This window comes from Dama dama, chromosome 25, assembly GCF_033118175.1.
Source record: "Dama dama isolate Ldn47 chromosome 25, ASM3311817v1, whole genome shotgun sequence".
Taxonomy (NCBI): Eukaryota; Metazoa; Chordata; class Mammalia; order Artiodactyla; family Cervidae; genus Dama; species Dama dama.
In genome coordinates this window covers 70,842,800-70,855,254 of record NC_083705.1, presented here as the reverse complement: position 1 = coordinate 70,855,254, position 12,455 = coordinate 70,842,800, and the positions used below count along the sequence as shown (strand labels likewise).

At 43.9% G+C, this 12,455-nt stretch overlaps 1 protein-coding gene across 1 annotated transcript in view; it reads left to right on the top strand.

Moving 5' to 3' along the window:
* The window catches only part of ADCY2 (adenylate cyclase 2), a 455,550-nt gene that overhangs the window by 295,485 nt on the left and 147,610 nt on the right, over positions 1-12,455 (top strand). The window contains exon 5 of the mRNA XM_061129349.1: positions 12,007-12,155. Within this exon, the coding sequence (XP_060985332.1) occupies positions 12,007-12,155 (149 nt within the window). The remainder of the gene's footprint in view (positions 1-12,006; positions 12,156-12,455) is intronic.

Genomic DNA, 12,455 nt, shown 5'->3' with positions numbered 1-12,455 from the left:
GGTCAAGGAGACGCTACCCTCTGGCTGCCTCCACAGGTTCAAATCCCGGCTCCACCACCAGCTTGATGTGAGATACTAGCAAGTCCCCAAACCATTTATCTTCAGTTTCCTCTTGGTAAAAGTGAGGAAATTAATAATACCTACATCATTGGTGTGGGGAAGACTTAAGTGAGATAATGGTTACAAATTGCTTAGAACTGGAATTGATATGTGAAAATTAGTCAATTAATATGGGGAAAAGAACCTTGATTTAAGAGCACAGAAACTGCATGGAGACAACCTAAATGTCCATCAAGAGATGAATGGGTGAAGAAGACGGGGTGTGTGTGTGTGTGTGTGTGTGTGTGTGTGTGTACACGATGGAATACTCCTCAGCCATAAAAAGGAATGGTATGATGCCATCTGCAGCAACGTGGATGGACTTACAGATTACCACATTAAGTGAAGTGAGTCAGAAAGAGACAAATATAATATGATATCACTTGTATGTGGACTCTAAGATATAACACAAATGAATCTATCTACAAAACAGAAACAGACTCACAGACATAGAGAAGAGTCTTGTGGTTGCCAAGGGAGGTGAAAGAGGGATAGATTGGGAGTTTGGGTTTAGCAGATGCAAGCTACTATATTTAGAATAAAGCAACAAGGTCCTACTGTATAGCTTAGGGAGCTATATTTGGTATCTTGTGATAAACCATATGGAAAAAAATATATAAAAAAGTATATGCCTATCAGTTCAGTCCAGTCGCTCAGTCGTGTCAGACTCTTTGCGACCCCATGGACTAAAGCACGCCAGGCATATGGATAACTAAATCATTTCGTGTCCAGCAGAAGCTAATGCAACATTGTAAATCAACTATACGTCAATAAAATAAACAAAAGAGCACAACAACTGCATTCGAGTAGTTCTGGCATTTCCTGGAAGAACAGGAAGTTCATTTCCATGTAAAAGAAAGGTCTGTTCTTCGATTAACAATTCTGAGTGTCCCAAACGTGAACTTTCAGAGGTTTTTTTAAGGCCAGACTTACTAGCAACATTGAAGGGACTGGTCTCCCCTGCAGAGCTCCACAGCCTCCGCGCCTCCCCCTCAGCCCCTCCCACCTCTCTTACACGCATCATGTTTCATACACTCAAACATCCAGCCTCAGACCAAGCCATCCCCTCCAGCCTAGAATCTGGAGCTGCTGAGGGATTAAACTGAGTGAACCCACAGTCTCACCACCATCAAGGTGGAGCCAGACCTGCACCCCAGCAGACACACGCCCATGCTCTCTGAGTCCTTTTCACGGTTGGTGTTACGAACATCACTGTGTGAGACAGCGCTGCCAGCATCCTTAGGTGTGGGAGCGCTGGTCAGCCCGTTGGTGTTACGAACATCACTTTGTGAGACAGCGCTGCCAGCATCCTTAGGTGTGGGAGCGCTGGTCAGCCCATTGGTGGTACGAACATCACTGTGTGAGACAGCGCTGCCAGCATCCTTAGGTGTGGGAGCGCTGGTCAGCCCGTTGGTGTTACGAACATCACTGTGTGAGACAGCGCTGCCAGCATCCTTAGGTGTGGGAGCGCTGGTCAGCCCGTTGGTGGTACGAACATCACTGTGTGAGACAGCGCTGCCAGCATCCTTAGGTGTGGGAGCGCTGGTCAGCCCGCTGAGAGCCTGTTACTTTGCATCCAGTGAGAACAAGCACTTTGGAGAATAACAACAGCCTGTAGCATGACACCTGCAGCCAATAGAACGGGTGAATTCTCACAACTTCAGCCTTTCCTTAGGGGAAAAACATCTTTTAGAGACGTGTTCCCTGGTTTTTATAACTGAAGAGAAGCGTCTGATCCTAGATGGGCAAGTTCCTGCCCTGGGTAATTCCTACCCCGCTTAATGCAACTCCAAGCTGCCTCTGTGCAAAGAAGTAAAGACATTTCAGTGAAATTGCCCCAAGTCAGAATAGCTGTGAAAATCGTGTGCATGCAAGGACTGAGCACATGGGTTGGTGTGCACGCCCTGCAGTGTTGCATCTGTCCCAGAAGCTCGGGGGAGCTGTGGCACGAACCACCCCCAGATTGAAGGAGCAGGCGGTGATAACACCCAAGAGACCTTGTATTTGCCCAGTGCGGGTGGGCTTCCATTCTGCATCTTACACAGAGCCCAGGCTCAGAGCAGCCTCTCGCTGGGAAACTGCTGGTCCTCAGAGCAGATGGAAATGAAACGGTAAGCCCCACACTGCCTCTTAAAGCTCCTGCTCAGAAGCAGCACACATCACACCCTTCATGTGTCATTGGTCAGACCAAGCCACGTGACCAAGCTTACGGTCAGAGGAGCAAGGAAAGAAACGGCCAACACTTATTTCAGAACAGCGATTCTGTGACTGCGAATGTTGTGTGTATATAGCTACATTGCTATCTGGTCATTTGTGGCATAGTTTCATCGATGGATTGCATTTGGATGTTACAATATTCCATTTTACTCCTTTCAGTATTTAACATTTTATCAACTGGGGGATTTTTGCAGACACTAACACCTCTGGCGTTAATATGTCTCCGATCAATAATGCATTTAATATAGTTGATCTCACATATTTGTTTATATCTTCTTATCATCTCCTCTATCAGCATCTCCAGCTTTCCTTCTTCTCAGAAGAAATTACCTAGCCCCCTGTACACCCTGAGTTTCTCTTTTCCCCAGAATCCAGGAAAGGGGTCAGTCTTCACACAGTGTGTCTGCATTTTCTTCAAGTGGCTTTGCCTGTTTCAGGCTGGAGGGGGTTCCTTGCATATAGGCAGATGACCTTGGAGGGGCAAATCAGACCAGGGTCATTGTTAATCTGGAGCATTTACGTTTTCACTTTTTAGTGTGTGGGTGTGGAGGTCTGTTTGCATGATGAGCTCCCCTTTGGGTGTTTTCACAGCTGTGGTGTTGAGCTGTGTCGTCTCGGGCCTCGTGGGAGCAGCAGCCTTGAGAGACGCATGTGATACTCATAGACCATCCCGCCGTCTTGCTCTGGGTACCCGTGTGGCCCATGTGTCCTGCTGCCCGGTCGGGGAACAGAACTATGCCTCTTATCTCAGGACCTCCATAGTCTCCCACCCAGGGATTGAAGGCTTTCTACATTGTGAGCAGTGTTTTTTCCACTGAAAGCCTTAGTTGCTCAGTCACGTCTGATTCTTTGTGACCCCATGGACTATAGCCTGCCAGGCTCCTCTGTCCATGGGATTCTCCAGGCAAGAATACTGGAGTGGGTTGCCTTTCTCTTCTTCAGGGGATCTTCCCGACCCAGGGATCAAACCCTGGTCTCCTGCATTGCAGGCAGATTCTTTACTGTCGGAGCCACCAGGAAGACCCCCTAGATACTCTGTATTAAAGAATTAAATTGATGGTAAACAGCTTGAATTTAAAAGGATCAATTTACTGTCACCTGTGACGGGAGACAGACTTTATAACTTCACTAGCGTTGTGTTCTCTAACTCCTCCTCGCTGGAGAGTAATCGCATGTAAGTAAGTGATCATTTCTTTCTTTCCATCTTTTGTTACTGATGTGCTCTGTGTAAGCACCCCAGCTGTCTTAATCCTTCTGCTGAGCTTATAAATTAGCCAGTAGGATGAGAAATCAATGACCATAAAGTTGGAAGATGCAAGTTTCATCAGGTCTTGACTCCCTAGTGAGTACCACCTCCTTGAGGACCTCAGAGTACCGCCACTGCTCTGAGACAATGCGTTATCTATTTTGCCCCCCTTTTTGGTCAAAAGTGTTTAAATTTAAATAGAATTTAATATAACCAGGGTTTATAAAATGAGACAACAATATATGAATGCAACGAAAGGGCTTAACGGTTTTGTAAAAGGGAACAGTGACTTGTTGAAGTGCTTATTGATTTTCATTTGCTCAAAGCATTTCAGCCTCCCCAAACCGTGTAATAAGCAAGCTGACCTGCCCTCTGCACACAAACATTGGCCATTCACACGGCGCACCAGAGCCCCTCGCCATCTCTGTCCTCTCGCAGTTCGGTGAAGTGACGCTTCACCGAAGGGTTTCTTTGTCAAGAGGCCTCTCCTTTCCCGCAGCCCTTCTTGTCTTGGCTGTGGTCTGGGGTTGTGAGCACTCATGTCCTTTCCTCCGTGTTACTGAATGTTTGAGTCTGAAAGAATAAGAGGCAAATTCTAGGGAAAAACCTCTTGTGGTTCCATTAGATTCTAGGAACTTGCAGGGACCTGCAGACCTTTAACTCATCAAGTCTAACAGACATTTTTGCTTAAACAACTAATTGAGGCTGCCAAGGCTGGAGGGATTTAACTGAGGTCATGTAGACCGTGGTAGAGAAGGAACAGGAGCTCAGATCTACTCGGACTTAGGTGCTGTTTCTACTAGACAGTGCTGGGTTTCATCATGCATAAATATGATGACTGATTTTATTGTAAAAATCAAAGTTAGATAAATCAAGACCTTTCAAATAATGAGTATTAACTGTGCTCTGATTGATTGCTGTGAAGCAAGATTCTAAGGATGGACCAAAGAGAAACAAACTAAACTCTATAGCAAGAAGCAGCAGTAATGGCAGCTGTCACCACACCTTAGAATAAACCTAGACAGAGCATTACAAAGCAGACACATCACTTTGCTGACAAAGGTCCGTCTAGTCAAAGCTATGGTTTTTCCAGTAGTCATGTACGGATGTGAGAGTTGGACTGTAAGAAAGGCTGAGCACTGAAGAACTGATGCTTTTGAACTGTGGTGCTGGAGAAGACTCTTGAGAGTCCCTTAGACTGCAAGGAGATCAAACTAGTCAGTCCTAAAGGAAATCAACCCTGAATATTCATTGGAAGGACTGATGCTGAAGCTGAAACTCCAGTCCTTTGGTCACCTGATGCGTAGAACTTCCATGGTGTTGCAAAGAGTCAGACATGACTTAGCAACTGAACAACTATACCTTAACTTTGGAAGTGTGCAGGTAATAGAGGTTGGTGGCAATGAAGGATGGTTTTTCACTGAGACTTGCACACATGAAGCTGGCTGCAAGAGAAGATATATCTGGGGGAAAATACTGGCACAGATACACATCTCTGGTGGGTGTTTTCCAAGTACACAGTCTTCAGTGTTTGATTCTAAATGGATACCAGGCCCTTTCATACTGCAGGTCAATACTGAATGACAGCATATCAGCATATCTCTTCAGCACCTCTTGTAACACAGTAGCTGCTTAGGAATCTGGTGTCTGTTTATTCCAGTGACCACTTTCTGTTGGGAGAAGAAAATTTGTAACCTATTCCTTCAATGAAAGGAATGAATACAATAGAAGAATTAATGAAAAGAATTGGTTTGCCATCGAGGTAACTGAATGGCATTTAAAATAAGAACTAGATAGAAATAAGAATTTTGAAAGAGGAAAAAAATTTTGACTCTTATGAAAGAGCAAGTCCTTGTCATCCTCCTTTCTGAAAATGCAGCAGTTTTAAATATTTATCACATGCATGGTTTAAAGAAGAAACAGGATATAATGTACATCAATATATGATAGCTCAGAATTTAAGCATGCATCATCTTTGCTTAAATTGGATTTTCTTGTCAACTGATATAATCTCAAAAATGGCATAAAAAAGTAAAGTTAAATATCTCCTTTGTTTCATTGTGTTAGAAACAATTTGGAGTTGGAGAGTGTCTTGAATTTTGATCAATAGTAAATTGAAATTTACAAACTCTGTAGCTTTCTACGAGGCACAATTTAAAAGAACACGTTCTCAGAAAAATTTATGAATTTAATGAATATTAATTAGAGGCTTAATAAAGAGATGTGTTAAAATGAAACTCTCAAACCAAGGCCAACCCATGCACTGTATGATCTTTGAATAGCCTGGAATTAGCCAAATTCTCTGTCACTAGACAGTCTTTTCTAACAAGATAAAGAAATAGTCTTGGTGTGCATCAATCAGTTTTGAGACAACTTGATTTTCCAAAAATCCCCTTAAGGAGTTTCTCCAGTGTATTTGGAGATAATGTAGCTAAGTCATACCCAGCATATTAAGCACTTAAGTTTGTGTGTTGCTTTCAGATAATTTGGCAGGGCACACAGCTACATTAGCAAAAAGCTGAAATATTAATGGAAATATTAACCTTGTCAGATTATGAGTTGAATTGAAATTTATCATGTGTGCCATAATATTGGGCTTTCCTTTCAGAGCAAAGCACTGTATAAGGGAAGAAAGATGTATTTAAAAGTGACTTGATTCAGCATGTTCAAGTGCAGACTTTTATTTAAGGCTTACCCCTTTATCCAATGCCGTGATGACCAAGAGGACGTGTGCAGACCCTAGAACACGAATCCTGTCCATGGGCTTTGGTCACTGGTCTTGCTGTCCATCAGTGGTACCAAAATCACGTGATAATCGAGAAGACTTGGGTTCTTTTCTTTTTGGCTGGTAGGCTGTTACCAACATCTTTATTCCACTCTAACTTCACAAAGATTCTTTAACACACACACAAAAAGAAAAATTTGGTTTACACAACATATGGAGTTGACTTCCTATATTTTTCAAACTACCTATAAAAAGCCAGTCATCTGTCTACACGTGGGACTAAATTAAAGACCATGATTTACATTTGGTCATTAAATGAAGCTATGGGCATGAAAGAGAATTACTTTATTTAATTAATCTTTTGTGTTCATGGAATCTGTCCTTTAGGGAAGGCTGGCTCTGTGGTCCTGGGGGTTTGCGTGTGTGCTAAATTGCTCCAGTCATGTCCAATTTTGTGCGACCCTATAGACTATAGCCCACCAGGCTCCTCTGTCCCTGGGATTCTCCAGGCAAGAATACTGGGGTGGGTTGCCATGTCCTCATCCAGGGGACCTTCCCAACCCAGGGATCGAACTCATGACTCCTGAATCTCCTACATTTCAGGCAGACTCTTTACCACTGAGCCATCTGGGAAGCCCCTTGGGATTTAGTGTATTCTTATTACAGACTGTAGGCAGAAAACTAAAAAAAGGTGAAAAAAGTGAAGTCGCTGAGTCGTGTCCGACTCTTTGTGACCCCATGGACTATAGCCTACCAGGTTCCTCCGTCCATGGGATTTTCCAGGCAAGAATACTGGAGTGGGTTGCCATTGCCTTCTCCAGGAGATCTTCCCAACCCAGGGATTGAACCCGAGTCTGCCACATTGTAGGCAGACGCTTCACCATCTGAGCCACCAGGAAGTCGTGGTGGAAACGAAGTCCAGGCAGAAAACAAAGGTGCTTGCAAAAGTCTCAGTTAGGTTTACCCTGAGCAACACTCAGATGAGGATGAGTTTGGACATTTAGTTGGATGTGGTTTCAGGTGGCCAAGTGAGGGAGTGAATCAGGCAGGGTCCAACTCCAGCTACTGAAAGGGGCGGCTGGCATCAGCGGCTCAGTCCATCTGGAGACCCTCAGAGGGAAGAGTGGGAGATGCTCAGATCTCCCCACTGAGGACATGGGTGCGGGTGCTGGGATATTTATCCACCAATCACTTCCTCATTGGTTAAGGCACAGGAAACTGCAGATTTAGAAAGAACCAGGCTGCAGGCGACCTCCAAGGAAGGGAGAGGGAATATGGTTAGGACACCAACAACATGGGCTTCAGAACCATGACTGGAAGTGAATGTAAACCATGGGAGAATCGACTGATACCTTTAAATTCAACAGAAGACTGTGCTGAGTCCACAGGGACACACAAGTTATCCTCATAAGGTAATAATGCAGAAGGATGTCAACTGAGATTTGTGACCTGGTACACTTTGGTTTTTCTTAGCCCTTGACTCATCCGTCATCCATCAGAAAGTACAAAGCTGGTTGTAATCTAATTAAGTTGATCACCAGACATCTCTGTAGACACAGATTCCACTGAGATTTCTAAATAGATAGCCTAGACCAGATTCATAATCTATTATATCCTACATGCCAGCATTTCTTGTCACTGTTTTAAAAGTTAATAAATCTGTGTTCAAGGTCTGCTTGCTTTATGATAGAGATTTGATGGCATCTCTGACTCAGTAGAAGAATTGATGCTTTTGAACTATAGTGTTGGAGAAGACTCTTGAGAGTCCCTTGGATTGCAAGGAGATCCAACCAGTCCATCCTAAAGGAAATCAGTCTTGAATATTCATTGGAAGGACTGATGCTGAAGCTGAAACTCCGATACTTTGGCCACCTGATGCAAAGAACTGACTCATTTGAAAAGACTCTGATGCTGGGAAAGATTGAAGGCAGGAGGAGAAGGGGACGACAGAGGATGAGATGGTTGGATGGCATCACTGACTTGATGGACATGAGTTTGAGTAGGCTCCAGGGAAGCCTAGTGTGCTGCAGTCCATGGGGTTGCAAAGAGTCGGACAAAACTGAGCAACTGAACTGAACTGACTGACTCAGTAAAGAATGTGCCTACAATGCAGGAGACATGAGTTCTATTTCTGGGTCAGGAAGATCCTCTAGAGAAGAGAATGGCAACCCACTCCAGTATTCTTGCCCAGAGAATCCCATGAACAGAGGAGCCTGCCAGGGTCCATTGGGTCACAAAAGAGTCAGACATGACTGAGCACCTAACACACAGTAACATGCCTCCTTTGTCTCCCATCTGGGTCTGCTTTCATCATGCCTTAGAGGATGACCAGATGAGTCTTCTGACTGTTGACATCAATTCCACAGTTTTCTCCCTAGATTTCCTCTATTTGTTTAAACAGATTTTGAACATTATGACTCCTTTTTACAATTTTGACCTCATCCAATACAGTGATCAATAAATAGAGAAACAGAGACCATCCCATACAGAGTTACTCAGTACATACAGTGTGCTCAACAGCTACCAAAATGGAGTTGAGTGAAGGCAACATTAGCATAACTTGGTTCCAAACTTGAAGAAGCAAAGTCTATCATCTAAGTACTTCCTTGGATGTATCACGTATTTTGTGACTTTCAGACTTCCCAAATGTCTAACCATCTGGTTGGTCATGGAAGCCAAAAATGTAGAAAAAACAAAGAGGCAGTTACATGTATTTGATGGGTGAGTAGCAAAAGACAAGTAGATGATAGAATAGCTCTACTTTGTAGTAAGATTACAAAAGGTAGTAAAGTGCCATTTATTTTAAAAATAAATCCCACTACCTTTTCATTGGGTTCTGAGATAGTAGATGGATCAGATTTGTATAGACACTAGATCATCAGCCAAATGTTTTGAACTCTCAATTTGTGTGTAACAAGGATACAGGTTTTATTCTAAGTTTTAAAATATGGATATCCATTTTTCATGTCATTGGAAAAGACCCTGATGTTGGGAAAAAATCGAGGGCAGGAGGAGAAGGGGATAACAGAGGATGAGCGTGTAGGATGGCATCACCAACTCGATGGACATGACTTTGAGCAAGCCCCGGGAGATGGTGATGAATAGGGCAACCTGGCGTGCTGTAGTCCATGGGATTGCGAAGAGTCAGACATGACTGAGCGACTGAACAATATTTTTCACATCATTAGTAATTTCTTGGTAATCTGAGTTCCAAGTGGCTCCATTTTTCTGGGGTCACTTGTTCTGTTAACAAACCAAAACATGACTTGATTTCTTCTTCTATTATTGAACTCAGTTATTCTCTCTCATCCTGCTGTTGTTCATCTTGGCCCTTGTCTGCATGCTGAGAGGTCTCGCCATTGGACAGGGTTCCTGCTCTCTCAAAATTTTGCTTTAGTCCAAAATTGGAATTCACCTCCTCACCTTTAAGCTAACATGATGCTGTTGTATTGTTAGGTCGTTAGTGAAACTTGGAGAATAATGGAAGGAAATTCAAGCTCAGAATAGGAATCAAATCAAAATGTAATTTGAAGCGGTTGCTGGTGTTTACCAATGGTTTTCCAACCAGGAGACACTTTGAGTGTTCCCTTTCTCCTTGGGTGCAGCCTGCTGATGTGAAGTTGGGACTCCTCTTGTATCTCCAGAGGCAGTCACTCTTTCTCCCAGTGTCATTGTCTGCCAGAGTGAAAAACCCAAAATAAGCATTGCCTTGCTTTGCAGAATAGTTAAATTTCCCTTTGGGTGAAGATCGCTGACCCAGATTTTGCCCAGGCCTGGTATTGATGACTAAAAAGGTCATTAACCTGATCTTGAAACATAAGCCCTGCCTACCCGGGTCTCTACCATATGCAGTACCAACAATGAACACGGACTTTGAAATGGGATTTTTCTCTATTATGCCCCAGACAAAATGCACTGCAGGGCATTCATTCATTCAGCAAATAACTACAGAGAAAATGCTACTTTCCAGGAACTCCTAGGAGCTGAGACATCAAACAATAAAAAAGCGCCCCCCACTTAACTGCCCTTCACATCACCAGTCTCTGTGAGTGCAAGGAACCACATAAGGGGTTATATTGCCACTGTCCACAATGAAATCTAGTGGTATCGCTACCCCTTCAAAATATTTTTTTTTCTAAAAAATATGGGGACTTGTCAATCCTTTTCCCCTAAGACTGAACTATCTACACTCTTTTTCTGATATTGATGTAGCACATAAAGAGCTTCTGGAAGCATGTGGTGCATGGCAGGGGCTCCTGCTCTGTTAGTTCCCTTCTGTTTTCCAAGGTGTGTGGATGCCTCCAAACACCAGCCTGTCCTAGTCTCCTCTGACAGCTGTGCTGCTGGAGACACCGTCTCCTTCATCTTCGCGTTTATCATTAGTACTCGTCAAGAGTCCGCCGTTCCGTGGGCAGTGATGGATGTTTCCTGATTGGGTGAATGAAGGAAGGAAAGAACAGGTGACCAACACTCAGATATGCCAGTTCATGGAGAGACGCCCCCGACCACGCACTGAGGCCCCGCACAGGCCCGCACGGAGTCTCCTGTTGACTTTGCACCTGTGTTTTCCTGGAGCAGGCTGGGGATAGGCTGTGGTGAGGGTCATTTCATCTACATCAAGATGTGCTTCTGGCCTCCCCTCTGCTCCATCATGAAAGTTCCCAACCATCCCAAAGTGACGTGCGCTGTGGGTGGATCCAGGGGACAAACATGTGGGCCAGTGCATCTGGGGGCAAAGCCCACTTTCACCCACCCTCCTCTACTCTCTCACCACTTTGTCCAAAAAGAAATCTGTTAAAGAGAAAAATGTGGAAGAAGAGAAACTCTTTTGCTCAACAGGTGCTCATTTATACACACTGAATATCACTAGCTGAATCCACAATACCTGAGGAATATGTGGTGTTTTCTATAATAGATTTATGTTTAAAGTACTCTAGAGTAAATATCAACTTTCAAAGATTGACCTTCTGTGATACTTCTTCTCAAAAAAAAAAAAAAAATTACAGTTTCTTTAAAGGGAATGAAAAAGTACCATTCTAAGTATAATAAATGCATATTAACATATGTATAATATTGCATGCTATCATGTACAGCATTTACTGAATTTAAAGACTAAAAAAATAAGAAAGGCTCATATGTTGTCATTTCTTTGTGACCCACCTATAGTTTCTCATAGATGACATTTTCTCAGAGACTAATATTTCTGACTCTGTCTTTATAATAGTTCAGAATCACGAAAAAGGACTGTATGATCACCACAGAGGAAATGAAATGTTTGAAAATGTGACTATCTTATTTAGGAAATGTGGAATATTGCTTGACTTTCAAAAGTGCAATATATCTTGTACTTTATCTCTCAAGCGAACAAGTAGGCAAAATGAGAGTCTTCTATCTCCGACTGACCACTGGTTTCTGGCATCTTCGTATTATTTCCATTTCACTCCTTTAAAATCACAATAGATAAATAATATCCTTGGGGAAATAACTATGCCTTCCGTTTCTTTGCACTGCAGAACATATGCTTAGAACTCAATAAATAATCTAATAACACACTCTGACCTTGGAAAATTGGATTTTTTTTTAACATGTTATCTCTAGAATCTGTATTTGAACTTGTTAGAGTCCTCAGCTTGGCCCCGCTCCGTGATGGTTTCATTCGGTCCTTGCTGTGACCTCAGTGGTGTGACATCTCTCTGTCTTCCTTCCACCCTGGTTTCAGGAGCGGCTCCTGCTGTCCTTGCTGCCGGCACACATAGCCATGGAGATGAAAGCTGAGATCATCCAGAGGCTGCAGGGCCCCAAAGCCGGCCAGATGGAGAACACCAACAACTTCCACAACCTCTACGTCAAGCGGCACACCAACGTCAGGTACGCCGCGCCGTCTTCCCCCCTCAGCGAGGCTGCGGAGCCGGACGCCGGGCGGCGGATGTAGGTCACCGGAAGGCGGCGGATGTAGGTCACCGGAAGTCCCCGTCTGACAGCGTCACGTGGCCTTCGGAGGTGTTCATCTTGGCGCAAACCATAGTGTCCTCTCCACCTACCAGTGCGCGAGGGCCTCCCGCTCATTCAGATGAGAAAACAGGCCTTTCTACTTGTTGCCTTTTGGGACCAGCCATTACAAAGGGGAGAGAAGTGGCCGGTGGGGCCTTCATTCTGGGAACTCTCAGG